General features: G+C 34.6%; 2 protein-coding genes across 2 annotated transcripts; one reads left to right on the forward strand and one right to left on the reverse strand.

Annotated features, from left to right (window-relative positions):
• The first annotated feature begins 12,257 nt into the window (after nucleotides 1-12,257).
• Nucleotides 12,258-13,433, forward strand: LOC114398709 (uncharacterized mitochondrial protein AtMg00810-like). Its single transcript, XM_028360874.1, has one exon. It carries the CDS (start codon nucleotides 12,258-12,260, stop codon nucleotides 13,431-13,433), a length of 1,176 nt encoding a protein of 391 aa, XP_028216675.1.
• Nucleotides 13,434-18,860: 5,427 nt separating this feature from the next.
• On the reverse strand, nucleotides 18,861-25,701 carry LOC114398710. Its single transcript, XM_028360875.1, has 7 exons — nucleotides 25,627-25,701; nucleotides 24,694-24,845; nucleotides 20,701-21,024; nucleotides 19,649-20,338; nucleotides 19,413-19,556; nucleotides 19,157-19,292; nucleotides 18,861-19,049 (listed from the first exon to the last, which is right to left on the reverse strand). The coding sequence occupies exons 1-7, from the start codon at nucleotides 25,699-25,701 to the stop codon at nucleotides 18,861-18,863; spliced, it is 1,710 nt and encodes a 569-aa protein (XP_028216676.1).
• Nucleotides 25,702-27,821: the final 2,120 nt, after the last annotated feature.

Genomic DNA, 27,821 nt, shown 5'->3' on the forward strand with positions numbered 1-27,821 from the left:
AACCACGTTAAGAGAAGGAGGGTAAAAGTAATGTAAAAAAAAAAAGGAGGAATATCAAGTGCAATTTGAGAAAAATAAACGGATGTGAGTGTAATTTACTCTTAACTTATTGATATTTTAAAAATTTAAAAGTATTTAATATTTTCCTACTACAAGGTGTCCTCTTTTTTTTTTATCATGTATTAAATATTTACAATTTCATGGATAAGAGAAAAGAAGTTATAAACTTTACTATTATTCATATATAAGTTATCATGTATAATAAATTAAGTTATTGACTTTTATAGTATTTATCCTAAAAGATAGTTGTGCATCGAATTACAATATATCATCAAGGTGTATCATCAACTGTCACATAGATAAATAGTGTGTCACATAGCCACAAGCATTAACTTTAACTAAAGTTTTTTAATGAAAGAACTAAAGTGAAAAACAAATTACACTTTCAAGAACCTAAATGACATTTATTTGCATGCATAAATGAAATTGTTATTAGGAGAGTATATTCATCCAAGCAATGAGAAATATGAATCTCTTAATGCTTATTAAGTTTCATCAAACCCGTAACCCTAACTAATCAAAGTATTTTGGGTAGGATTGAGTTGAATTTGTATAATTTTTGTATAAAATTTGAATCAAACCAACTCAATCAATAACAAGTTAGATTGGTTTGGGTCTATGGATACAACAAATTAAAAATTATTTTAAATTTTTTGAAAATAATATTTTCCTTAGCATTTTGATATAACTTTTGAATAGTTGTTTTGTATAATCATTTGTATTTTTTTCCCTTCTTTATTTGTGGTGGTTTTTGAGGGACCTAAAAAATCACAAATAAAACTCATTAAATAAGAAGTGAGACCCATAACATTTGTGATTTTCAATAAAAGACTATGCTTAAAAAATGTGTTGCTAGTACTTCTTTCTCTATATAATAAAAACTTTAAATTAATTTCCATGTCAACTATTGATTTTATATTTAATGATTATTAGCATACTTTATCTTCCATAGTATTATTTTCTTTACAAGAGTCAAATTAAAAGATATCTACTTAAAACTAACCTCAGTAAAACAGTTAACACAACTCTTGAACAGAATAAACTAGAGATAAAATACACAAAAGAGTGTTACCTTAATCAAGCATTAGCCACTTGGGCTTAAGAGGTTTCACAAAATACAAAATAAAAAGAAATATTTGTGAACACAACACAAATCATTGTTTCCTTACAAACTCACTAGAGATGGGTTTCTACATAGTAAGGACACATGTTTAACTTTCCCAAGCACTCTTGATATATGAATTGTTAAGTCAAAAGACATTTGTGTCTTAAGACGAATCAAGACCCTTAATTATTTTGATAGGATGCAAATAAATACAAAGGTTAAAAGCTACAACTTATGCAATATCAAACTATGAATCATACTCTGCTTCTAAGGTTTCAAACAAAAACAAATGTATCTCATGATTTGATACAACATTAACGAATGCATTTGAGAATTCATTTAATGTTTTGTGTTTGAGATTTGTTTTTGCAAAAACTGTCTTATAACAAATTCTCCTAGGATCTATCTCTATCGAATCCCATGAAGAATAAATGAAGTCCAAACTTCTTGGACTTACCAAAAGCATCAAAAGATGCACTTTGCTAGGACAGACCTCCTCTAGTGCAAAGGAAGTGGTTTCCTGCTAAAGTGTTCTACATGAAAGCCAACAAGAGTGGTTTTCTAGCATGAAGAAGGACATGCATTTAATGCAAACATTAAATACTCCAACGACCACAATCTTCAAACACATGCTCAAGCGAAGAAATCTATCCATTTAGAGACAATGGACACATGTTGAAGAAGGCCTATAAATACCATAAGTTTTGAAGAACCAAGATACAAACCTACGCACTATCACTCAAATTCTTTCTGTAAAAAGTTTTTTTTTTTTGTATATTCTTGTAAATTTTAAAAGCTCTTAACACTTTGAGTATCCTGAGAGAAAAGACTAAACGCTTAGCTTGTAAATCCGACTGTAAGACAATTAAGAACTAGTCAGTGTGCCCATTAACTACAAATCTTTTGATTTGTGTTAGAGCCAACAATGACTTGGTAGGACATAGAATACTAAGGGTTTCTGAAAGCTTGGTGTAAAGCTTGGTTTGTAGAGCTAGAAGTGATAGTGACAAATACTTTTAACTTTGTAAAGTTAGTGAAACTTGGTGGTTTACCAAGAACTAGACGTAGTTTCGGTAGTTGAGGCAAACCAATACAAATCTCCATGTTTGTTGGTTCTTTTGTTCTCTTTATGTTTTAAACTAATCTAGGGTTTTGAATTTGGTTTTTAATGAAAAATACGATATGTTTTACAAAATATGTTTCTATCGTTTAAGTCTGTTATTACAAAATTTTGTTATCTATTTTCAAAGTCATTTTCAGAAAATAACTTTGTGTTTACAAAAAAGGTTTAGAAAATTCTTAAAATTACAATTCAACCCCCTCTTCTTGTGATATTTTCCTTTACATGAATGGAAGTGGATACTCATATAGAGAGCTTTGAGTTATGCAAAAATCACACTCTCTTCTTAGATTTTTGCTTAGACTTTCAGGAAAAATAGTGGGATTCTTTCATTGGACAACTTCTTGTAGTTTTCTCTTTGCTTGGCTTCTTGCACAATTAAGACTACTTCATTTCTTGAATAAAGTAAATATAGATGTTGTAAATGGGGCCCATTGTTTGCAATTAGGTCTTGTGGGGTTACTGATAAGGACAACTAGTTATGGCAATTATGTTGTTCATGTGAACCATGTTGATCATCGTTTGATGGACCCTTTCTAATGTCTTCAACAAGATATTCTTCTAAAACTAAATATTAGATGACATATCTCTTATTGTGGTCTATGTCTAATGTAGTCTCCTAATGTGTACTTTCTAATGATGTACACCCTTCTAATGGTGTGCGCCTTTCTAATGTGCACCTAATAATAGACTTGAATTTGTTTCCTAAAGGTTTGTCATTATTAAAAACAAAGGTTTGGATTCAATAGGTTATTGGTTAAAACCAAAGCATCATTTATTAAACTTCAAGAACTATAATATATTAAATAGTTTCATTTTTTATACAAATAATGGCTTATTGATACTTACTCTTTTGATACTTTGATCATGTAGTGGGTCCAATATAGGCACGACAAGCAAACTTGTACTTGTGGATATTTGCCTGAATCCATATTGACTTTGATGAAAAATGATCACTTTGACTAGGGTTAGGATTAAGGTCAGGTTTTCGTTAACTCTCAAGGTCAAAGAAGGGATAAGGCATGTTGATATCCACCCAAAACTCCCAAAACTCACCTTGCCAACTAGAAAATTACAAAACTACTCTCACAATAATTAAAAAAATGTTATGATATTTGAATAAGCCCTACCCAACATGTGTATGAATTTTACTTCACTTTCACAAATTAGTGAATCACGCACCTCTCTACCTTCCATTTTCTGACAAATCAATGAATTCACATCTCCCTTCATAATGATTCCTCTTTCTTTCCCTCATCCCTTGCATTTGCTTTAATATTCTGACTTTTGGTACTATGAATGCAAGGCAGCGCTTTTTACTTCTCATCGTTTCAATCACCTTCTCATTTATCATTTGTTTGCTTTTGTGGGAGACTTTTGTTTGGTTGTGTCTAATAATATATTTAACCTCTTATCTTGTTGTGTATTGGTGAAAGCGTTGACAAAAGGGAAGTAGATAATGTTAAGGGTGTGAGTAAATCTTTTTGAGTCTAGAAATGCTTATGATTATGACTTCAAATATCATTCAATCTGTGAGGCATAATTCATAAGAATGAAAAATGGCTTTTCAATTAGTGGTTTTATGAGAGATGTGATTATAATTAAATTGAAAGTGATTATTTATACTATGATTGGGTGATTGAATATTGATGTTAAGATCAAGTGTGAATGTTGTTTGGAGGGATTTGGAAGTCACTCGAAAGCATGTTCGAATGAGGAATTAATTCACACAAGAAATAAGTTTATTAGAAGTGTATTATTCTCTTCAAATGCATAGTCGAAGTGTCAAAATTGAATAAGAGATTTGGAGATAAAGAACTTAAAAGAATTTGTAAGTATTGTTGTTTGAAGATGGATTTGACTTGTGAGGAACATTCTTTGAAGATATAAAGTGTTTAAAGGTGATAGTGAACTCATTATGAGGACATGTGGCTTCCAAACATGCATTTAAAGAAAGTTATCAACGATTTTCTGACAAAAGTGACGAACAAGACAAATGGCAACATCCTATATAGTTTATTCGAAAAGTTCTACATGTGTATTTTCTTGTAAATTGTTTGTTACATCGATAAACCTATAAATAGGCACAACACTGGTAATTTTTTCTTGGTTATGAAGATTGCTAAGTCTGTATACACCAACATGTTGTACTAGGAAATAACTAAGGACAATGTGTATGTTCAAACCCATGTTTAATGCAATTTATATTTTTTCATTTTCTTCATTGATCAATTTACTTTACTGCAATTCTCTTCTTCTACCTTCTCCAAACTCAACTTTTTCCAATCCTTGTTTCTTCTTTGAATCCTTACTGTTTGATTTTTTCGCATTTTATATTTTGTTTATTTTGCATTTCATTTACATTTCATTTCATTTTAACTATGCATTTCGTTTTATTTTCCTACTTGGTTTTTTTATTGAACACTTGATTGCATTTTTGCTTCTAAAGAACATCACATAGTCTTCTAATTGTGATTACATTCAAAGGTTTTCTTTTTCGAACTTATAATTGACCATATCTATATCTTAGAAGATATTTGATTTTATGCATAGCATTCTAAATGGATTGATTATTTGTTCAAGTAAATTTTGTCTCGAATTGATGTTCAATGATGTAAATGTAAGTTTTTATACTTATTGATTAAATAGAAAATTAATTTTTATTCAAATAACTCTTCTAAGTAACTCAATGGCACAAAACTGTATTCTAATTAGAATAAGATATTATTGAATTAATCTCATATTATTCTAATTAAAAGTTGTTACACTGTTAAATTAACAAAAAAATCATAATTGTGATTATGTCTCACTAAATAAAATAAGTTGTGTGTATTTGATTAAAATCAAGAATAGAAAATTAATAAAATTTCAAGTCGAACATCCAAACGAATTTACACCATAAACAAGTAATATAATAAGCATTGTATTGTGTCTAATTATAGGTGAGATTGTTAAACTTATTTTTTGAAAAAAAAAATACTTATTTAAATAAAAAATAAGAAATTTTTTGTTTTTTTAGTGTGTTTGTCTAAATTATTTCTACTTAAAAAAAATTATTTTCTAGTTATTTTGAAAAGCAAATCCTATCTGCTTATTTAAAAAGTGTTTTTTTTTTAAAACACTTATTTTAAAATTACTTTTTAAAAAAATTTAAACAAACTAACCCTATATAATAAGCATTTTGTCGTGTTTGGTTGTATATTGTGACATTCATCCTAATCATCTTCTCATTTATACTTTGATTTTATGTCCAAACTTTTAATTCATGTCTTCACTTCTTTAATTTTCTGAGCAAGTCGTGTGCATTTGTGATTGGAAAAACATACTGTATAAAACATAGGGTTAAGGATGAGAATAGGGATAAGGATATAGATAGGGTGAGGAAACTCGACCTCCACCAAGGCAAGGGTTGCGTATCCATTTTCTAATGTCGACGAGGATGGGGGTCAAAGTTAGTGTCTCGGTGATAACTAATGGAGTCATGGGTAAGAAAGGAAAAACCGCCCCTGCCTTGTTGCCAAACCCAGTTCAATAGTTATCTACAACAACAAAATCATATAAATGAAATTTTAAAGGTAGTTGTAAACAAGAAATAATAATGTGAATTTGCTAAGCTGGATGAGGTGATATTGTGAATGTTGTGTTGGACAATGCATGTGCCACACTGTGTTTAGTGGGGCTAGGATAATGATCCTATTTGTATAAATATTTTCATTAGTATTTTAAGAGAAGGTAAAATAAATTAAATTTCTCATAATTAACCTAAAATTAATTTATGCATTTGGATTTTATATGTTTTTTATTTAATTAAATACTCCAACATTTTTTTTTGACATAAACTACTTCAAAACTAAGGTACAAAAATCAATTTTAACTTATATGAAAATTAAATGCATTTAATCTTCTTATTTTCTTCAACAATAAAATTTTAGGATAAATAAGCATTTTGGTTCCTGAAAGTGTATACCAACGAAAATTTAATCCTTGAAAAATAAAAAATAAAAATCTAATATAATCCATGAATATGTAAAAAGTATGACAATTATGTCATGTGTACAATTTAATGTCAAATTGATCTTTGAACATTTTATCTCAATGACAAATTACTTATTCAACATTACAACTTAATGATAAAATGATCTCAAATTAGAATTTTCGTTCTTTTCAAGGACTAAATTGTCATTGACTTATACATTCAGGGACCAAAATGATCATTTATCCAAAAATTTATTCCAATAGATTGTCAATAAAATAAGCTTAAATATATTTTTGGTTCCTCAAATTTGAGTGACTTTTGATTTTGGTCCTTTAAATTTAATTTTTTTAGTCCCTCTATTTTAAAAATACTCTTTTTAGTCCGTTTTGACTTATGTTTTGTGGTTTAGATGCATAGTTTGTGGTGATTTTTGACTATATGAGGGATTAAAAGGAGTATTTTTGATAATTGAAGACTTAAAGAAATAAATTTAAATTTGAATGACCAAAATCAAAAGAAACCCAAATTTCAAAGACCAAAAGCATATTTTTGTGCCAAGACAATAATATATATATATATATATATATTTGTAATGACATCAAGGAATACTAATCTCATGAAGGTCATGTTCCGATTGCTATATTAGAAGGAAAAATGAAGTGCTTATTCGTTGTATTCCTTCAGATAAAAGTTGTCTCATGTTGAACACTGATGGTTTAGTTAGAGGGTTGGATAAGCTTGGGGGGTGTGGTGGTCTTCTTGGGACTCAAGATGGTAACTAGATTGTTAGTTATGTGAAGAAGCTTGGTAAGTGTCCATCTTTCATAACTGAGTTATGGGGGTTGTTTTGGGGGCTGAGGTTGGCGAGGCAAAGTGGTTTATGGGTTGTGGAAGTTCAGGTTGATTCACATGCAGTTTGCAAAAGTATATCTTCTTCTATAGAGGGATGTGCCTCTGGTTCAAGTTCCGTTCCTTCCATTCGTTCTCTTATTAATATGGATTGGCAAGCTCATATTGTTGGTATTTATAGGGAAGCCAATTGTTATGTTGATGCTTTGGCTAGCATGGCTTGTGACATGGGGGAAAATTTTGTAATTTTTGAGCATAGTCCTAATGTTTTGGACACTTTGCTCTAGGTTGATCCGGTGGGAGTTGCTACTCCTTATTTGATCTCGATGTAGTTCTTTTCCTTTGGGCTTTTTAGCCCCTTCCATTACCAAAAAAATGTTTGAAACCTGTTAAAATTTCAAATAATTAAACTGGTAAATTCCATTATCCGACTTACCATATATTTTGTCTTGCTTGACTAGGTGTCTAGCCCAATTGGTTGGGTATATGAATTGTAAACTCCTAGGACTTGTCTTTGATTCTTACCGTAATAATCAAAGACAAGTCCTAGGAGTTTACAATTCATATACCCAACCAATTGGGCTAGACACCTAGTCAAGCAAGACAAAATATATGGTAAGTCGGATAATGGAATTTACCAGTTTAATTATTTGAAATTTTAACAGGTTTCAAACATTTTTTTGGTAATGGAAGGGGCTAAAAAGCCCAAAGGAAAAGAACTACATCGAGATCAAATAAGGAGTAGCAACTCCCACCGGATCAACCTAGAGCAAAGTGTCCAAAACATTAGGACTATGCTCAAAAATTACAAAATTTTCCCCCATGTCACAAGCCATGCTAGCCAAAGCATCAACATAACAATTGGCTTCCCTATAAATACCAACAATATGAGCTTGCCAATCCATATTAATAAGAGAACGAATGGAAGGAACGAAACTTGAACCAGAGGCACATCCCTCTATAGAAGAAGATATACTTTTGCAAACTGCATGTGAATCAACCTGAACTTCCACAACCCATAAACCACTTTGCCTCGCCAACCTCAGCCCCCAAAACAACCCCCATAACTCAGTTATGAAAGATGAACACTTACCAAGCTTCTTCACATAACTAACAATCTAGTTACCATCTTGAGTCCCGAGAAGACCACCACACCCCCCAAGCTTATCCAACCCTCTAACTAAACCATCAGTGTTCAACATGAGACAACTTTTATCCGAAGGAATACAACGAATAAGCACTTCATTTTTCCTTCTAATATAGCAATCGGAACATGACCTTCATGAGATTAGTATTCCTTGATGTCATTACAAATATAATCCCATGGTTTCAAAGGTTTCAAATTCTAGCTAATCCACATGAGTGTTCCTCCACAACCAAATGGAGTGACAAGCAGCCCACAATGTTGTCCAATTGTATTGATTGGAAAAGCCCATCGATTTGACTAAGGTTAAGATGAATCCAATATTGAAGGGAGGTAATTAAGAAAGACCCCCTGAACTTTGAATCAACCAAGTGAATCCAAATTTGACTAGATAAAGGACAATCCCGCATGACATGCACTATTGATTTTCACTTAATGAGCAGTTATGACAATGAAGAGATCTCGCACTCCATCTAGTTGTCCTCCGATTAGTGTTAATTCTACCATGTTGCATTTGCCAAATAGAGGCTCTCACACGTTGCAAAGCTTTGATTTTCCATACTTTCCTTTAAACCCCATCTTTTGACATTTGATCAAACTGGAGAATGCGCTTATGCATCGAAGCCACACTGAATTGACCCAACCTATCTCCAGACCTACAGCCTACCTAGGAGGCAAAATATTAGAGAAAGGGGTAATTCTGTCTATCAGTATAAGTAGGGGAATAAGTGTAATTTCACAATATAAGGGAGCATTTGTTATGAGATAAACACTTTTCCGTTTCCGCAAAATACGCAATTTCCGTTATTTTGTTTTTCCTCCATCTCTTTCTTGCTCATCTTCTCCATTTTTCTTGGTGAGTTTGTGTGTGTGATTCAAGTTTCATTGCTTGATGTGTGCTAGATTAATGTTCTAGATCCAACATTTTGGTATCCCGAGCCTAATCGAGCCTGGGATCGGGAAACACAAGTGAAATCAGTGAGGTTTCAATTTGCAATTTGGGAAACACGAGTGTGAGTGAGTGTTCTTCATCGATTCAGTGAATTGAACACGAATTGAGTGAAAATGAAGTTGAGCACGAATGGAGGAAACGTCCCTGCGCAATTGCTGGTTCTTGACGGAAAAAATTGGGAGCGGTGGCATATTCAAATGAAGGCGTTGTTTGAATTTCAAGACGTGATGGAGGTAGTGAAGAATGGCGTAGCGGCGGAACCAGCAGAACCCGCTACTGAGGCGGTGAGGAATGCATACAAGGATAGCAAGAAGAAGGATGCGAAGGCAATATTCTTCCTGCATCAGAGTGTAGATGATGCAAATTTCAATCTGATCTCGAAGGCGACCTCAGCGAAGCAGGCCTGGGATAAACTTGAGAAATGTTATGCAAGTGGAGATCGAATCAAGAAGGTGAAACTTCAAGTGTTGCTGCGAAAGTTTGACTCAATGACGATGGAAGAGAATGAGAAGATTGCTGACTTCTTTGCACGAGTAAAGGTAGTCACCAATCAGATGGCTACACAAGGTGAGACTCTAACTGATGGAAAAATTTGTGAGAAAATTACTCGATCTCTGCTGGAAAAATATGATTATATAGTATGTGCAATTGAGGAATCTAAGGAAGTAAGTGAAATGAGTTTAGAAGAATTGAAAAGTTCACTAGAAGCTAGAGAACTTAGATTGCTAGAGAGAAATAAGAAGAAAATTGTTGAACAAGCCTTATTGGCTCAATCTAGTAACAAGAATTCTGGTGACAGTAACAGAGGAAGAAGTGGTTTTAGAGGAAGAGGTCGTGGTAGGAACAATAGAGGAAGAAGTGGCTATGTTTCTAGTAGTGGAAGAGGCCAGAATAATGTTGAAAATAAACCCGATCAGTCGCAGAGAGGCAGGGGAAGAGGCTACTATCGAGGTGGTAGCAATGGTAGAGGAAGAGGTGGTAGAAAAAGGTTTGATAAACAGAACATCCAATGTTATAATTGTGATAGGTGGGGAAACTTTGCAGATGAGTGTTATGCGAAGAAGGATTCCCAAGGTGATGAGGCAAATCTTGCCAAAGGTGGTGATGAGGAAAATGAGCTAGTGATGCTCATGGTGACTACTGCAGATGAAATGTGCACCATTGATGAATGGTACCTTGACACAGGATGTTCTACACATATGACTGGTCATAAAGAATGGCTTGTCAACTTTGATGCAAGCAAGAAAAATAAAATCAAGTTTGCTGATGGTAGAGCTATGCTAGCAGAAGGAGTTGGAAATGTGATGATCAAGATGCCGAATGGTACACAATACTGCATATCAAGTGTATTTTATGTACCTGGACTAGAGAGCAATTTGCTCAGTTTAGGACAATTAGTGGAGAAAGGCCATAAGGTGATTATGGAAGATAAAAAACTTAAACTGTTTGATTCAGGTGGTACAAACAGTTTGATATTTGATGTCTCTATGTCTAGAAACAGGACATTTAGAGCCAATCTTGAAGCACTTTGCCATAAATGTCTAGCTGCAGTAGTGAGCGAAGATGATTGGGTGTGGTATCACAGATACAATCACTTGAATTTTTTTTAGAGACTTGCATGACTTGAATACTCACAACATGGTTAGGGGGCTGCCATTGATAAATGTACCAAAAGAATTATGTAAAAATTGTGTTGAGTCTAAACAGCACAGAGAGTCTTTTAAGAAATTTGTTGAAATTAAGGCAAGAGAAAAGCTTGAAGTGATGTACTCTGATGTGTGTGGCCTAATGCAGTGTGAATCTCTTGGTGAGAGTAGATACTTTGTATCATTCCTAGATGATTTCACTAGGAAGATGTGGGTGTATATCTTGAAGAGAAAGAGTGAAGTGCTAGGAGTATTCAAGAAGTTCAAGAGAATGGTGGAGAGACAAACTGGTTTCTTGATAAAAACTATAGTCACTGATGGAGGAGGAGAGTATACTAGCAATGAATTTGATGAATTCTGTGAACTGGAAGGTATTGTGCATGATGTGACACCTCCCTACACTCCCCAACATAACGGTGCAACAGAAAGAAGAAATCGAACAATGATGAATATGGTCAGATGCATGCTTAATGGAAAGAAGCTACCAAAATTTCTTTGGGCAGAGGCTGTCTCCACTGCAGTGTATGTGCTAAACCGAAGCCCAACAAAAAGGCTCAATAAAATCACACCTGAAGAAGCATGGTCTGGACGCAAACCAGTGGTTAGTCATTTTAAAATTGTTGGCTCTATTTGTTATAAACATGTGCCTGATCAGCTGAGAAAGAAGTTAGATAGCAAAAGTGAGATAATGATACTGCTGGGTTATCATGCCACTAGTGGTTACAAATTGTTTAATCCAGTAACCAAAGAAGTGCTCGTGAGTAGAGATGTGGTAGTTGATGAATCCAAGGACTGGAATTGGGATAAAGAGATGGTAGAGGAGCCTACAAAAGTTGTGATTGAAGCTTCTATTGATGAGCCAAGTGATTCTTCTGCTGTAGTAATTGATGACAGTGACCAAGGAGGAGTAAGGAAATCACAGAGAGTTAGACAACCCTCTAGCAGGTTACAGGATTATGAATTGATACATGATTCAACAATAGGGGAGGAAGGTGAGCTAGTACACTTAGCTCTATTTGCTGAATCTGAATCAGTGAGCTTGGAGGAAGCAATGAATGACACAAAGTGGAGTGATGCTATGAAAGAAGAGCTAAAGGCCAGGCTAGTGGCAAAGGGATTCTTGGAAAAGGCTGGCATTGATTTTAAGGAGGTGTTTGCACCTGTTGCAAGAATGGAGACAGTGAGAATTATTACTGCCATATCAAGTAAAAAAGGGTGGCATATGCACCATATGGATGTGAAATCAGCCTTCTTGAATGGTCCTCTAGAGGAGGAGGTTTATGTGAGTCAACCACCTGAGTTTGAAATAAAAGGAAGTGAAGAGAAGGTGTACAGATTGAACAAGGCTTTGTATGGCTTAAAGTAGGCGCCTAGAGCCTGGAACAGGCGCATTGATGGCTTTCTAATGAGGCTTGGATTCCTCAAATGTACAACTAAGCATGGTGTTTATATAAAGGGCAGCAATAGTACTATCTTGACTGTAGTGTGCTTGTATGTAGATGACTTGCTTGTGACAGGAAATAATGAGACTGAGATTGCCAACTTTAAAGGAGAGATGATGAGAGAATTCGAAATGACTAATTTGGACCTTATTTATTATTTTCTTGGAATTGAATTCAAGAGAACTGATGAGGGAGTGATCATGCATCAAGGGAGGTATGCAAGAGATGTACTGAAGAAGTTCAGAATGGTTGACTGCAATTCTGTAGACACACCCACTGCCACTGGTGTGAACTTGGTGAAAGATCCTAATGAAGAAGAAGTAGATGTAACTTTGTATAGAAAAATGGTGGGCTCACTGAGGTGTCTTTGTTGTACCATACCTGACTTATTGTATGCTGTTGGCTTAATTAGTAGATATATGGAGAATCCTAAACTTTCTCACTTCCGTGCTACCAAGAGAATAATGAGGTATGTGAAAGGTACTCTCGATTATGGTATTCTGTTTCCCAGTGCTGCCAAAAAATGTAATGTTCTGGGATATAGTGATTCTGATTGGTGTGGAGATAAGAGTGATAGGAAGAGCACAACAGGTTATGTGTTCTTCTATGGTGATGCCCCAATCTCGTGGAGCTCAAAGAAGGAACAAGTGGTGGCTCTCTCCTCATGTGAGGCAGAATACATTGCAGCTGCTATGACAGCGTGTCAAGCTCAATGGCTTGATAATATTTTTGGTGAACTGAAGATGAAGGAAAAGGGTACTATTACACTGATGGTGGACAACAAATCTGCCATCAATTTAGCTAAACAACCAGTTGCTCATGGGAGGAGCAAACACATTGAAACACGATTTCATTTCCTTAGAGAGCAAGTGACAAAAGGCAAGCTAAGCGTGAAGTATTGTCCAACTATTGTGGACAACAAATCTGCCATCAATTTAGCTAAACACCCAGTTGCTTATGGGAGGAGCAAACACATTGAAACACGATTTCATTTCCTTAGAGAGCAAGTGACAAAAGGTAAGCTAAGCGTGAAGTATTGTCCAACTATTGTGCAAGTAGCAGACATATTCACCAAACCATTGAAGATTTATCAGTTCAAAGAGTTAAGGAGCAGATTAGGAGTGATTGAAGTGCAGTGAAGATCTCTGTTATGTGCTTTAAGGGTGTTGTATCTGTGATTTGTTGTTTTCTTTTACTGTTATTGTAATGTTGAGTTTAAATGATAGATACAAAATTAAAGGAGAGTATTAGAGAAAAGGGTAATTCTGTCTATCAGTATAAGTAGGGGAATAAGTGTAATTTCACAATATAGGGGAGCATTTGTTATGAGACAAACAATTTTCCGTTTCCGTAACATACGCAATTTCTGTTATTCTGTTTTTCCTCCATCTCTTTCTTGCTCATCTTCTCCATTTTTCTTGGTGAGTTTGTGTGTGTGATTCAAGTTTCATTGCTTGATGTGTGCTAGATTAATGTTCTAGATCCAACACAAAATAGCTTAAATATATTGAATAATGTCAATTGGCAGGATCTAACTAATTACATACATGTTCCAACTCCCTTCCTCATTCACCAAGTCCCTGACTTTCATATCTTTACATTAGTCTGGGATCATCTGCACCAAATCCACCAACTTAATATCTTTAGTCACCCGTTTGTTTGTCCAAACATTGACTTGGAAACCATTCCCTAGATCCTAGAATTCACCATTAACTATATGATTCCAACCATCCGCAATGGCTTTCCCAAGGCAGGAATCAAAATTCTTATCTTGGAAAGTATTCAACAATCGTTGACTGTAATATTTACTCCTTAGGACCCTACACCATAGATTATCAAAATCACTTCTAATATCCCACCCCAACTTCATAATATAGACTTGGTTCATTTCTCTCGATTTGCATATGGCCCCCAGTAGCTTTGGCAAGCGACATAGTCTGTCAGCTAATAAAATAAGACTTCCTCTTATTGGGTTGATCTCCCCAAACAAACCCTTTTTGAATTTTTTGAATATCATCTAGGACACCCCTGGGAATAGGAGTAGTCGTCAAAGAATAAATAGGGAGAACTTGAATAACAGATTTAACAAGGGTGGATCTTCCAGCAAAAAAGAGATTTTTTGTTTTCCAACCAAAAAAGCCTACTAGAGACTTTATCCAAAAGATGTTGAAAGTCTCTCTTTCTAGGATTCTGTCCTAACAGAGGCACTCCCAGATAATTTCCAAAGACAACATTTGAGGAATGCTTCAGTATACCCAGACAATTTCACAAGGGCTCTTTTAGAATGTTCAACAACATTTTTGGAGAAGTAAATACGAGTTTTTTCCTTACTAATCTCTTGGCCAGACATATCACAAAAGATCTTCATGGTATCTTGAAGACAACATTTGAGGAATGGTTGCTTGGCCACATAAAAGGAGATCATCTGCAAACATTAAATGAGAAATGGGGGCATTCCTTCCCATCTTCAAAGGAATCCAAGAAAAAAAATCCACGGCTTCCATGATCAAATGTGACAACTTATCCATATCCATGACAAAAAGGTATGGAGATAATGAGTCCCCTTGGCGAAGCCCATGCTTACGAGCAAAAAAGGAGATCCATACCCATAACATTGGTCTGAACAAAACTCAGACAATGCATAAGAAAGTTGATCAAAATAGGGGGAAACCTTATTTCTTGAAGGATTTGACCAATAAAGGACCATCTCATCCTATCATAGGCCTTAGCAAGGTCAACTTTGAGAATCCAAACACTTCATCACAACACAGATCAATCCTAAGTAGCATACTTCAACATAGGAAACATGTGATGGTTATTGTTGTTGTTGTTATGTTAATGTTTTGCCCTTGGTTCGAACTTCACAAAGTCTCTCCAGTCTTTATTCTACTGTTGCACACCAGATCTTCTAAAGGAAATTCTTAGCTTCCCACTTGTGTAACTTCTAATTTAACTAGCATTCACTTTTTGATGTGCCCTCAGTGTGTGTGACAACATATGGAAAGTGAGATGCTATTAACCTTAGTCTTCTTATGTGCCTTCTATATGTGTAGTAGCATATGGAAGACATGATGGTGCTTTGTATCCCATTTTTATGCCAACTCTAGTCTTGATTCTGGTTAGCTTCTTAAGAATATCATTTTGATGTCTTCATTCTCAAAGTCCTAAATTACACCATTCAGATGTTGACTCTAGTACATCTTCATTCTAATGTTGTTTGCTCATTGTAACCTTCGATAAATTTTCTATGTAAAACCTTCTTGATTTCTTTGCAACATGGTAAGACTGAGGTCGTTAGAGGGAAACACTGATTTCATCAATAGATAGGCTTCTTTTAAATCTTCTGAAGCTTTTCACATGAAAGCATAGTTGAGACATTCATTCTAAGCTTATTCTAAACTCACCAAACACTGAGATCATTTCAAATTCACTTCTCTAGCTTAACTAGTCTTCAAAATATTGCACATATATTAAGTTGTTCGGACAAATCAGTGTCTGCAAATTTAGGCTCAATTTTTTCATTATTTAGGTTGTATCAGAATATGAGTTGTTCATGAAAGTTGAAGATCTTTATTCAAGCTTTCCATAGCCACCAAGAAAAGCTCAATTGCATTTTTTGAACTCCAGATACAATTTCCAGAATGAACTCATCCTGTTGATGAAATTTCATTTTGAGTGGGTTGCAACAATGTTGTTCTTCATGTCATGTTCATTATGCAGATCTTCATGTATGCACCATTCTTCTTGTCCTTTAGTTGTTGATTACTTCTCATGGGTTGAATTTTTTCTCTTCATCTAGTGAGCTTGTTGACTTCTTCATTGTAGTACACAACCAATGGCACTTTGAGCCTTCTTTTGAGCTTTCAAGCTTATCATCCTTTCTAAGTGACTCATGATAGCCTTGAGTTTACTTTAATTGGTGTTCTCCATAGAACTTGTATTTTTTAATACTCTTAAGAAAACTCATTAGTAAGCATAAACTCAGAAGGTTGATAATTTGTGTGCCAAAGTTTTTTCATAATTAAAACACAAAGGGTTTTGGACTCAACAATCTCCCCAATTTTTTGATGACAAACCTTTGAAAAAATATAAGTCTTTTGAGGTGTTTCTCAGCATATGGAAAATTATAATCTACTCCCCCTCAATATATGTACCCATTTCAATATTATTTCAAAGATATTCATTAAGCACAAGGAGCATATATGAAAACATTTTGTTTAGGCAAAAATATGAACTAATATAGCATATAAAGGAATAAGGCACAAACATATCATATTATATCAGATCATATCTTTTTTCTCTCCCCTTTTTGGCATCAATAAAAAAAAGGGATGTAAGAGTCAAGAGAATGTTAAATGACTCACTCCCTTTTTTAATAAATGGATAATCTGAGATCTTTGAATCTTAGGAGACTTGCTAAGAAAGGAAAGAATAACACAATCTAGGGGTTTGGACATGTATAAACAAAAGGTTTGTTACCTATGATCCCTAAGATTTATTTCCTCCTTTTTAAATACACTAAGCATAGTGCAGTGAATGAGTTTTCTCAAAATGAGAGATACTTAGTGCACATGAGCTTTTTCTTGTTAAGAATCACAAGGATTCCATCCTAGGAACATATTTTAGGAAGCACTTTTCTTGGATTATTCTAACCCAAGCGTTTGTAGGAAATAAAGGACATTTCCACATATGAGGCTTTGCATAAAGACCCTTCATGAAGGAGTGAGGAATGTGTGATCTAAGAATTTGTTAGCATCTCACAGTAGAGATAGAACAATGTTCACATCCTTATCAATAAACCCCCTCTCATTTTGAAGCAAGAGATAAGACATACTTATATTCTCCATATATGTTTTGAAGCCATAAGTGCAAGCTGAAAAACTTTGAATTTCATGCTTTTATGTTTCTTGATCACTCTCAGTGGAAAGTTTGACTTTCTCTTATTTTTTCTAGAAAAGTGTCTCTTTCTCTTAGTTTTTTAAGTTTCAGAAAATGTTTCTTTATTGGCTCGGTTTGAATAACATGTTTTCTGAACATATGAGCAAATGAGCATATATGGATATTTTGTTCTAGAGGTCATGTATAAGAATAGTTTCACATGCTATAAGTATATGTAAATAATCTTGAACAAAGTCAAGGATATAGGCAAGGTTGTCAGACTCGCGATTCTACGTAGAATCGTGGAGGCTCCGTAAACCCGATTCGTAGAATCGTAAAAGTTTACTCAAATAAAAAAAATATATTAATAATCTTTTATATAAAATCATAAGTAAATATTTCAACCCTAAAATAAATGAAAATAATAAACTTTAACAATAATTCAATAAACTAACATAGTCCACAATCCACACTCAATCTAACATAAATTCATACAATACAAAACATAAGTTCTTAAAATAAAAACACTTAAAAAAATAATTCAAATGTTCATCAATCCTCTAATAAAATCATCTCCAATATTGATGCAATCCTATCCCGTAAGGGCATTGGGTAGAAGACTCCAAGTAGATTGGGCTAGAGATCCAAGGGAAGGCCCTAGGGTTCTCATGAGCCTTAGGGTAGATTTCGAGCCCATGGGCTAAGTATGAGCCCACTTATCTTTGTAAATATTAGAATAAGTTTTTCCTTCGTTTGGGCCTTGTATTTTGGCCATTCTAGTATTATAGGGTTTTAGCCTTGTATTTCAGGGCATTTTGAGTAGTCTTTGTAGTAAGGAATTTTTTTTTGTATTTTCATGTTTTTTGTCATGGGGGTGAGCTTAGCTATTATAGGGGGTGTGTAGCTAAGCTCTAGCTTCTCATCTCAAGGAGGTAAGCTTAGCTATTAGAGAGGTATGTGTAGCTAAGCTCTAGCTTCTTTAGGAATCTTCTTAAGTAAGCTTCTCAAGGAGGTGAGCTTAGTTATGAGAGGGGTGTGTGTAGCTAAGCTCTAGCTTCTCAAGGAAGTTTTCTCTAAGAAGCTTCTCAAGGAAGTTTTCTCAAGAAAGCTTCTCAAGGAAGCTACCTAGTCTATAAATAGAAGCATGTGTAACACTTGTTGTAACTTTGATGAATGAGAGTCTTGTGAGACACAACTCAAAGTTCAACTTCTCTCCCTTTTTCTTCCTTCAATTTCGTGCTCCCCCCTTTCTCTTTCTCTCCCTCTTTCTTTTCCTCCATTGAAGCATCCTCTCCAAGCTTCTTATCCAAGGCTCATCTTGGTGGTGAAGCTCCTTCTTCCATGGCTTATTCCCTAGTGGATGGCGCCGCCTCTTACCTCTTCTCCTTTGTCTTCCGCTGCATCTCAAGGGTGGAAAATCACCATTAAAGGACCTCATTGAAGCTCAAAGATCCAGCCTCCATAGAAGCCCCACAAACAAGCTTCCATCAAATATCACCACCACCACCATCATCTTCATCTCCATCATCTTCAAGCTCTTCCTCAGTTGAGAAATGATCTCCCACATTGTCATTCAATACCAAATTGTCAATATCAAATGCATCCAAAGTTGGATCAGTTAAACTTCTTCCAACCAAGTCAATATTACTTCCGATACCACTTTCCCCTAAAGGTTGCTCTGGCTCAACTTAGAGATTGTCTTCATCAAATATATCATCTCCTTCTTCTGTTATCCACTCATCATCAGATTCCATATCTTCAAATGGAAGAGTAACCGTTTTTCTTGTGTGTCTACTTTTGAGCTTCAAGTTGTACATGACATAAACTAAATCATTCATTTTCTTTTGATGCAAACGATTTCTCCTTTTTGTATGAACCTATAAATAATAAAAAGTCAAAGTTTATAACTTAACTAAAGTCTAGAGTGTAAACTAAACAAAAAAAAATATTAAGAAACATAAATAAAGTCATGAAGTTCAATTACCATTTCAAATGAGCTCCAATTACGCTCACATCCAGAAGAACTACAAGTTAAGCTCAAAACACGAATGGCAAACCACTTTAATTCTGGACATCCATCCCCGAACATTTCCCACCATTCTGCAGGTGGCATAGTCTTCCTAGAGTTTATTGCATTCTCCATAGAAAAAAGACCTTTGGCAAAATGAAATTCAAGAAGCTGCCCATTAATTTAGTTCCTTACCCCAACATCCTTTACCAATCTCATCATACAAATAAACAATCCTTCTTTCACTTCTCCGTTATCTTTTTTAAAATCATCTTCAAAATGCAATTGAGGATTAAGATAATATGCAGCTGCATGCAAAGGCCTATAAAGTTGGTTCTCCCACCTTTTATCAATAATTTCCCAAACAGGTTCATAACTACACAGATAAATAAAATAAAATATATTTAGAATTAGGCATAGTCACTTAGATAAATAAAGTAAATTATATTTTTAGTTGAAAAAACTTACTTTTTCTTCACATTATTGAAGTTACTTTTAATCCTTTCATTTGCATGATCCATCTCAACATATATGAAACCCATGGCGGGTTGTTGATCAGAATCCACCGATCGAAGGACTACCATAAGAGGGGTAGCAGCTTTGAGGCATATGGATACATTCTTCCAAAATCTATTATCCAAAACTGAATCTTCTACTTTTCTCCCCTCCTGTGTAGTTCCAAACTTACTTTTTTTCCACTCCTCAGAACTGAACAACCTCATCAAAGATGCTTTCATTTCATGGAGACAAGCTAAAGTCAAGTAAGCAGTTGCAAATCTAGTCATACCTGGTCTAACCAAGTCCCTACCATTTGTGTACTTCTTGAGCATGCTAATAAGCATTGTTCTACCATATATATAAGTTGTTATCTTTCTTCCCTTCTTTATAGTAACTTCATGAACCTTCAAATGTTTCTCCAAGTCCTCAAGTATCAGATCAATGCAATGGGCAGCACATGGAGTCCAATACATATGCGGCCGAGTATGCATAAAAAATTCTCCTGCTACTTTGAAATTCACAACATTATCAGTAATCACTTGAACTACATTCTCTTCTCCAACAAATTTGACAACATCATCTAACATCTTAAAATCTTTGTTAGTTGTTTTTGAGATGTCAGAAGTGTCTAAGGAATACAGAAATACTGTTCCTTTTGGACTGTTCACCAAAAAATTACAAATTGAATGCCTTTTTTTATCTGTCCACCCATCAAACATTATTGAACAACCAGTTCTCTTCCACTCATCCCTAAACTCTTGCAAACTATCATTAATTTTCTGCACTGCTTGTTTCAATAGCTTCTCTCTAACATCATGATAAGATGGAGGTCAATAGCTAGGTTCGTATTTCCTGATCATCTCACACATCTTTAAAAATGCAGGATTTTTTATAGCATTGAATGGAATGGCACTTGTGTAAAAAAAATTCAGCAACTTGAGCATCAATTAAAGGTTTCTCTTTTTTTTTCATCAATTGATTCAAAGTTGCTTGAACATTACTACTTCCACTACTTGCACTACCTTCTTTTCCTTTTTGGACCAAAACCCCTTTGTCCTTGTAAGTTGGTTGCCTCTTCCGCCCCCTCAGCACTTTCTTCATCTTCATCAATACTATTCAATCTCCTTTTCTTTTCTTTTGTTGCTTTAGATTCAACAACAATTTTCATCATTAGCAATTTGATCTCATCCGTCACTGTAGCACAAGGCTCAGAATCTTCTCTAGTCCCAGCAAGATGACGCTTGAATCTAAAAACTCCACCACTCACAATCTTTGAACAATACTTGCATTTGACTTTCTTACCACTGCCATCAACATCAATCCCATATTTCCACCCAATATCAGTCCTATTCCCAGGGGCATTTTTGTATTACATCTAGCAACCGAAGAAGAGCCACTCGCAGTTGTATCTCCACCACTTGAATTGGATCCACTTCCACTCATTATAACAAACTAATAACAAAGAACTAAACAAACAAAGGTTATTTATGATATATGATACTAAACAGAAAACAATATTCAGTCAAAGAATGGCAAAACAAAAAGGCTTCTACCTTAAAGTGGTACAGAAAAAACATGCTTATAAACTTATAAACATATAAACATTGACTTATAAACTTATAAACCTAAGGGGAAATGGAAACTAGAAAAGGAAGCAAGCTCCCCCACAACCGCCAATTTAATATAATTGGCTGTTTGATGCTTTTGATTTTCAAATTTCAGGTCATGGTTTCATTCAGAAGTTGGAAAATGGAAACTAGAAAAGGAAGCAAGCTCGTATATAAAAAATAATTAGACTTCAAAATTGCCAAAGTGTGTTCCAGCTTCTATTGTATATTTGTATTGAATGAAAATAAAAATAAAAATACAAGTGTGTTCCAGCTTGTATTGAAATACAAGTGTGTTCAAAATTGCCAAAATTCAATTAGACTTCAAAATTGCCAAAGTGTGTTCCAACTTCAAAATTGCCAAAGTTGACAACTAGTCCATGTTTCTTGTGCAGAAAAAACATGCTTACAGGCTTCTATTGCAAAATAACAACACAACAACAATAAAATTGAATTTAAAGCATGAATTCAAACACAAAATCAATCCCAAAGGCACATGCAAATAAATTCCTGCACTTATCTAGTCAATGATCATGAGCTATGCTTAAATTTTAAAATAAAATAATAAAACTCTTCATTCAGAATATAATAACTCAAAGATAATCACCTACAATTCTGCTACAAGCAAAGCAATGAGCTCAAAAAATGCGGCTGGGAGCAATGGAGCTGAATAGCATATTATCACTTCGTGTGTATCTCTTTTCTACTGAGACTATTCAGCACTGAAAATATTACACACTCTTCTCATTGAGATTTCTTGTGTTGAATAGCATATTATCAAATCATTTTATTAATTCCTCGGATACAATGGCAAAGTTTACACCATTTCAATTCAATCCTTTAGTAAGAACAATAAATACTTCTCCCACCCCCACCCCAACTCTCCTATCCTTCAACGTGTAAATATGCAACACAAAGCTTTACCCGAGTCCAGGTAACATGGCTTTCATCTATTTACGGGTCAGAATACAGAAATGGGAAAAAATGAAAATCCAAATTGCTCGTATCAGGCCAAAGCAAAAGTGAAAAATGAAAAATGGCACTTCTTATTTACAATTGCCCATCAATCTCTTTCTCTTAAGGTCCCTTACATACCTTTCAGCTGGGGTAATCAGAGAGAGTTATTTGCAATTGGGAATTTTTAGGCTCAACTGAATACTGTCTGATGAAAGCCCTTCTCCACCTAATCTCAAATGCCTTCTGAATATTAGGGTAGTCATCTCCTTTACTAAGAAATCTATCAAACCAATTCAACAACACAGACTGTTGTTGGAGTAAAGGAAGTGTCAATATAGTTTGACTTAGTCCATCCTCAACCAATTTCCTAGCAGCATTTCAACTGCACAATGTTGAAGTGATAATATGCTATCATCATTCAGAACATAAAAACTCTTCATTTTGAACATGATGTTGCTAGTAATGGAGCTGCCTTCGGCAAAGCAACGAGCTCAAAAAATGATGTTGGGAGCAGTAAGGGGAGATTTAGAAGAGGAAAGGGAACTTTTCGAAGCAGCATGTCCAGCAAAATGAATGATGATAGTCACACAAAAATAATTAAAATCAAATGCATCTAAGCAGTGGAAGATGCACAATTAAAATCAAATCACACAGAGGAGAGTTAGGTCATGAAAGGAGAGGACTCAGAGGAGAAATTACCTTATCATCATGACGTGAAGCAAAGCTTGGAGCGCAAGTGAGGACCAGCGAGGCAGCGATGGTCGACGGCGACAGAGGACGGAGGACCGTGACTGAGGGCTAGCGATGACGATGCAAGTGAACAGCGATGAGTAGCAGCTTCAGCACATCACAGCCACGGAGTTGCGACTCGTGAGTAAGGGAGTAGCTCTGCTTCAACACGACACCGTTTCGAAAATTTCGTGAACTCGTGGACTCGTTGCAAACTCGCGAGTCTACCTAAACTCGCTTGAGTCTGTGCTAAATCGGATGAGTCTACTCCAATTTCAATTCTACTTCTGATTCAAGTTGTCGACCCTTGGTGGAATCGTAAAATCATACGATTTCACGAGTTAAAGCGCGATTTTAACAACCATGGATATAGGCCAGTTCTACCACATGCACATTATATTCTAGATTATTTCAAACTCAAATGATAGACATGAAAAACACCAATGGAGCATCTTAATGCAATCTTATATGATATGGTCAAATATCCAAAACAAAGTGTTGGTTCAGAATATATGCACACAAGTCATAGAGAGAGACTTTGGGACCAAAACATGTGATGTGCACATCTAAGAGATTTTTCCTATATGCATACAAGTCATAGAAAGTTTTAGAGGAAAATATTTCTTTTAAAAACCTTTTCAAGTTTAAAAGATATGTAGATATAGCATTTAAAACCCATATGACAACAACAAAAACAAGTAATGTAGAATCTCAATTTGCATCAAAGTTGCCAATCTTGCCATGAATGGTCCACACACAATGTAAGGCTTGGTTAGTTCTATTTAAAAAGGATTTCAAGCTTTTGATATACTTTCACAAACAAGTTTGAAAACGAGTAACTTGAAAAACATGTCATCACTTGTATGTTTGTAAACCAATTTTTCTTTTTCCAGATAGAATATTAGTATAAGAAAGAATAGAATCAAGGGTTATGAGTATGCAACAAATAAAAAAAAAAACCCTTGAAGTATGCTTTTGACATAAATAAGTCTTGAAATCCAAAGGAGTTTTAGTTGCTCAAGGAGAATGATCTCACCAAATAGTTTTCAAAACCCTTTCTTCCTTTTAGGCCAAAAACAAGCTATATGATTATGCACTTTTAGAATCAAGTTAAAATAACATATTCAAATACAAGCAAATCAGAATATTTAGCAATTAGAGAAGCATCATATTTATCAAAAGATAAACTATATTGAGCACCCAATCCTCATCAAGCAAGTAAATTTTCAAGAGATGTTAAGTTTGCAGGGTATCTTATTGAGTATTGATCTTATCCATACCATTTATGAGCAATAGACTATAACTAATTTATGTTAAGCTTCTGAAGTTCAGGTGTGAGTTCATAACCTTCTTGTAGAATCTCTATGAGCCTATGCAACTTCCAACCATGCTTTTATATTAAAAATCATTGTCAATGTCTATAACAATGATTCCCTTTCTCACCCACATCTGTTTCAACCTTGACTCCAAGGCCTTAAAGCCAATCTTTCTTCCCAAAAGCTTTAAATCAATGTACTCTTCCATGGTCTATGTAATTCATTTCTTCTTCTTCTTTGAATGAATAAAGGATGGGCAATCATATTATCCCAACGTCCTTTCCTCTGCTCAAATATTTGTACTCTCCATATCTAATTCCTCTTCTTCATTTGTGTCAAATCACACTCCTTTGATGAGTGAAGACTAAAATCTGAGTTGTTTCCCCCCAAAAAAGTGTCCTTATACAGGGTTGGTTCCTCCAATGGAACACCACCCTCTGCCTCATCCATCAGATCAAGATAGGAAATGGGCTGCAAAGACTCCTCTGAAAGGGGTTGATTATCCCCTTTAATCTCTTTTTTACTATGGTCAATAAGGTCCTTCTTCTTCGCCAAGACCTACCAAGTAGTGCTCTTTTGAAATTTTTATCAGAATATACAAAAATAAATTACCAAAATATACAACCCCTCCCATTGTTTACCCCAATATACAACTTTACTATTCACAGTGTAAGTTCGGGTTGGGGAGACCCGAATTTACACTGTGATTTTTAAAAAAATTTGCAATTTTGTGTTGAAAATTCGGGTCCCCCAAACCCGAATTCTCAACATGTTTTTTTTTAAAAAAAATATCTAAATTTGTTTTAGAAATATAAAGATAAAGGAAAATGATAAAATTGGAGAAAATTATTGTATAATTTTTTAGTTACGATGTATGTATTTTTAGCTAAATTTATGTGTCATTGACAGTTTTGTTTTGTTGTGTACGTTAATTAAAAAATGAGAAAATTAGTTAGTAGTATTAAAACAAATTAAAAAATATAGTGAATAAATAATTGATACATCTTTCTTGTATATTAGACAAAATTAAAAAGTGTGATAACTGAGATAATAGACGAGAATAATGAAACATACTAAAAAGTACAATTGCAATTCAAATATGATGAAACTAACGATACTCTAAAAGATGTTGTACTTGAGCCATGTCTTCTTCCATTTCAGTTACTGGTTTGTTAAAAATAACTAAAATTTCTATTGGGTAAAATCGTTTCCAATAGTTGGATTGTATTAACACCTGTAGCACGTCTTCGTCATTTTTCAATTTTGTTATTTCATATTCAATTAAATTTTCTGAATACTCGACATGACTTGGTTGTTGAAAGAATAATCGCCTTATCACCTGTGATTCATGAATTCCATAAGGGGGAACCCCCATAGGTGCAACTTGCTTGATTAAATCCTTGAGTTTGTCCATGCTACATCTTGAAGGAATGTCAAATTTTATTGGATTTGTTCTAGTGAAGGAGTAACCCAAACCCCCCCTTTGGCGTGGTATGTTCCACTTCCCGTTGTAATACAGAATTGCAACATGAGTAGGAGTGATAGTGGATTGAAGCTGGTTAAGTATACCATCCGGTGTTCTATTGATGGTACATAATAATTCTATATGGCCAACACACGAGTATTACTCATTGCACATTAACATTAAGTAAACACCATCATCATTTTTCAATTGTAGATATTGAAAAAAATATTACTGACCTACATTTATGAATGACTGTCGGTAGTAGATTTCATTCACTAATTGATCATTGGTTAGCTGAAAGGTATTGTGCATTATACTCTTGAGTGTCTCAAAAGGACAACCATTAGGCACTCGCATTGGTGTTGGAGTGGGACTTTGAAAATAAACACCAGTTTGGTTGTGAGTGATTGATTCATTTGGAAAATGAAGGCTAATCTCGAGTTAGCAATGGTTTGGCTGCTTTTTTCTTCCAAGAATACCATAGTATTAAGATTGAATTTGGTTTGTGAAGGTATGTTGTGTGAAATTGTGCGGTTGTATTGAGGGTGTTTAGCGTTATTTATAGTCGTATGAGCATTTTGCCCCGTTGATGTGTATTGGAATCTCATAAGGTTAGAATTGTGTTCCTGCTAAAGGCTTATCTAGAATCCAATGTTGATTTTTCCCTGGTAACTGATGCAGCAGACGTCCATTATAATTTTTAGAGTGAAAAAAGAGATTCTAAGTTATGTTACCATACCACCTACTGCAGTAGAAATGGGTAAACTGGAAATTGTTAACTAAAAAAACCTCTAATTTATTTCATTACGTAAAGTGATGAATGAACACGGACATAAGACACTACATGAAAACCTCATAGCAGAAACAACTAAGACATGAATCATCCCCAAATTACCAATCCCGTTTGAATATTGTTTCATGGGTTGGAGACATGTTACTTCCTTCAGGCCCAGAAGAGGAGTCAGTATCATTATCATGGTTTTTGACCCAACAACTCTCGTATTCATCTAATAGGTCCTCAAGATTGGAGGTTGAGTTATGTTGGTTGCTTGGTGGGTTATTATTGTCACAGATTATGGAAAATAACTCCACAAATGGTGGTAGTGGGTTGTTGTAAAAAATGTTGAACATTTGTCGAACATCAGCATCATCTCACAAAATAAAAGATGTGTACATATAACATTGTCCTGACTCAAATATGGGGCACCAAAAGTAGAGATGTTGAATATGTTACTGTGGTTCAATGTTTAATTTTTGGTGAACAAGTTCAAGCAATTGTGTAAAGGTCATGGCCTTGTTGACCATGAAAATTTTTGTGTTGTTACTAACTAATGTGGTGCCCTCATTAATGTTGCAAATTTGGTCGTTGTAGTAAACACAAACATATGCAGTTGGGTGACACATTGTGGTTTGGGTTGAGATGAATATTTGTAAGTTCTATGAGTGTCTTTAGCTGTAGTGGTATTTATAGAATTTGCTTCAAGTTGGGTGAGTCACTAATTAACTGTACATTTAGATGAACTGATAAATGAGCACTTAAGCATAATTGCAAGGGTCTAAATTATTGTTTTTTTTTAATTTTGTGCTCCAATTTTGAGGTGGTTGTCCATGGAACTGGTGCATGATATATTTGTTTTTGGATTCTTTGACGTTCAAACTATGGAAAAAATGTGTCACGGATATCATTAATGTGTTGGACATAAATTAAAAATAAATGTAAAACATGGGCACTTAAGCATAGTTGCAAGGGTCCAAATCATAGTTTATTTATTTATTTTGTGCTCCTATTTTGAGGTGGTTGTCCATGGAACTGGTGCACGATATACTTTTTTTTTTGGATTCTTTGACTTTCAAACTATGGAAAAAATGTGTCACGAATATTATAAATGTGTTTGGACATAAATTAAAAAAAATGCAAAACATAGGTAGTTATGCATAGTTGCAAGGGTCCAAATTATAGTTTTTTTTTATATTGTGCTCCTATTTTGATGTGGTTGTCCATGGAACTGGTGCATGATATTTTTTTTTGGATTCTTTGACGTTCAAACTACAGAAAAAATGTGTCACGA

This window comes from Glycine soja, chromosome 19 (assembly GCF_004193775.1).
Source record: "Glycine soja cultivar W05 chromosome 19, ASM419377v2, whole genome shotgun sequence".
NCBI lineage: Eukaryota > Viridiplantae > Streptophyta > Magnoliopsida > Fabales > Fabaceae > Glycine > Glycine soja.

Bases quoted from the DNA above. Each gene is read 5' to 3' on its own strand.
- LOC114398709 (XM_028360874.1), top strand. From the start codon at position 12,258: ATGAGGCTTGGATTCCTCAAATGTACAACTAAGCATGGTGTTTATATA.
- LOC114398710 (XM_028360875.1), bottom strand. From the start codon at position 25,701: ATGGACAAACTCAAGGATTTAATCAAGCAAGTTGCACCTATGGGGGTT. The intron at 20,339-20,700 runs GTAGTGCAAGTA...TTTGGTGAACAG, and splicing joins GGTCCAAAAAGGAAAAGAAG to TCCAAAAGGAACAGTATTTC. The intron at 19,557-19,648 runs GTAAGTTTTTTC...TTATCTGTGTAG, and splicing joins TTCAATAATGTGAAGAAAAA to TTATGAACCTGTTTGGGAAA.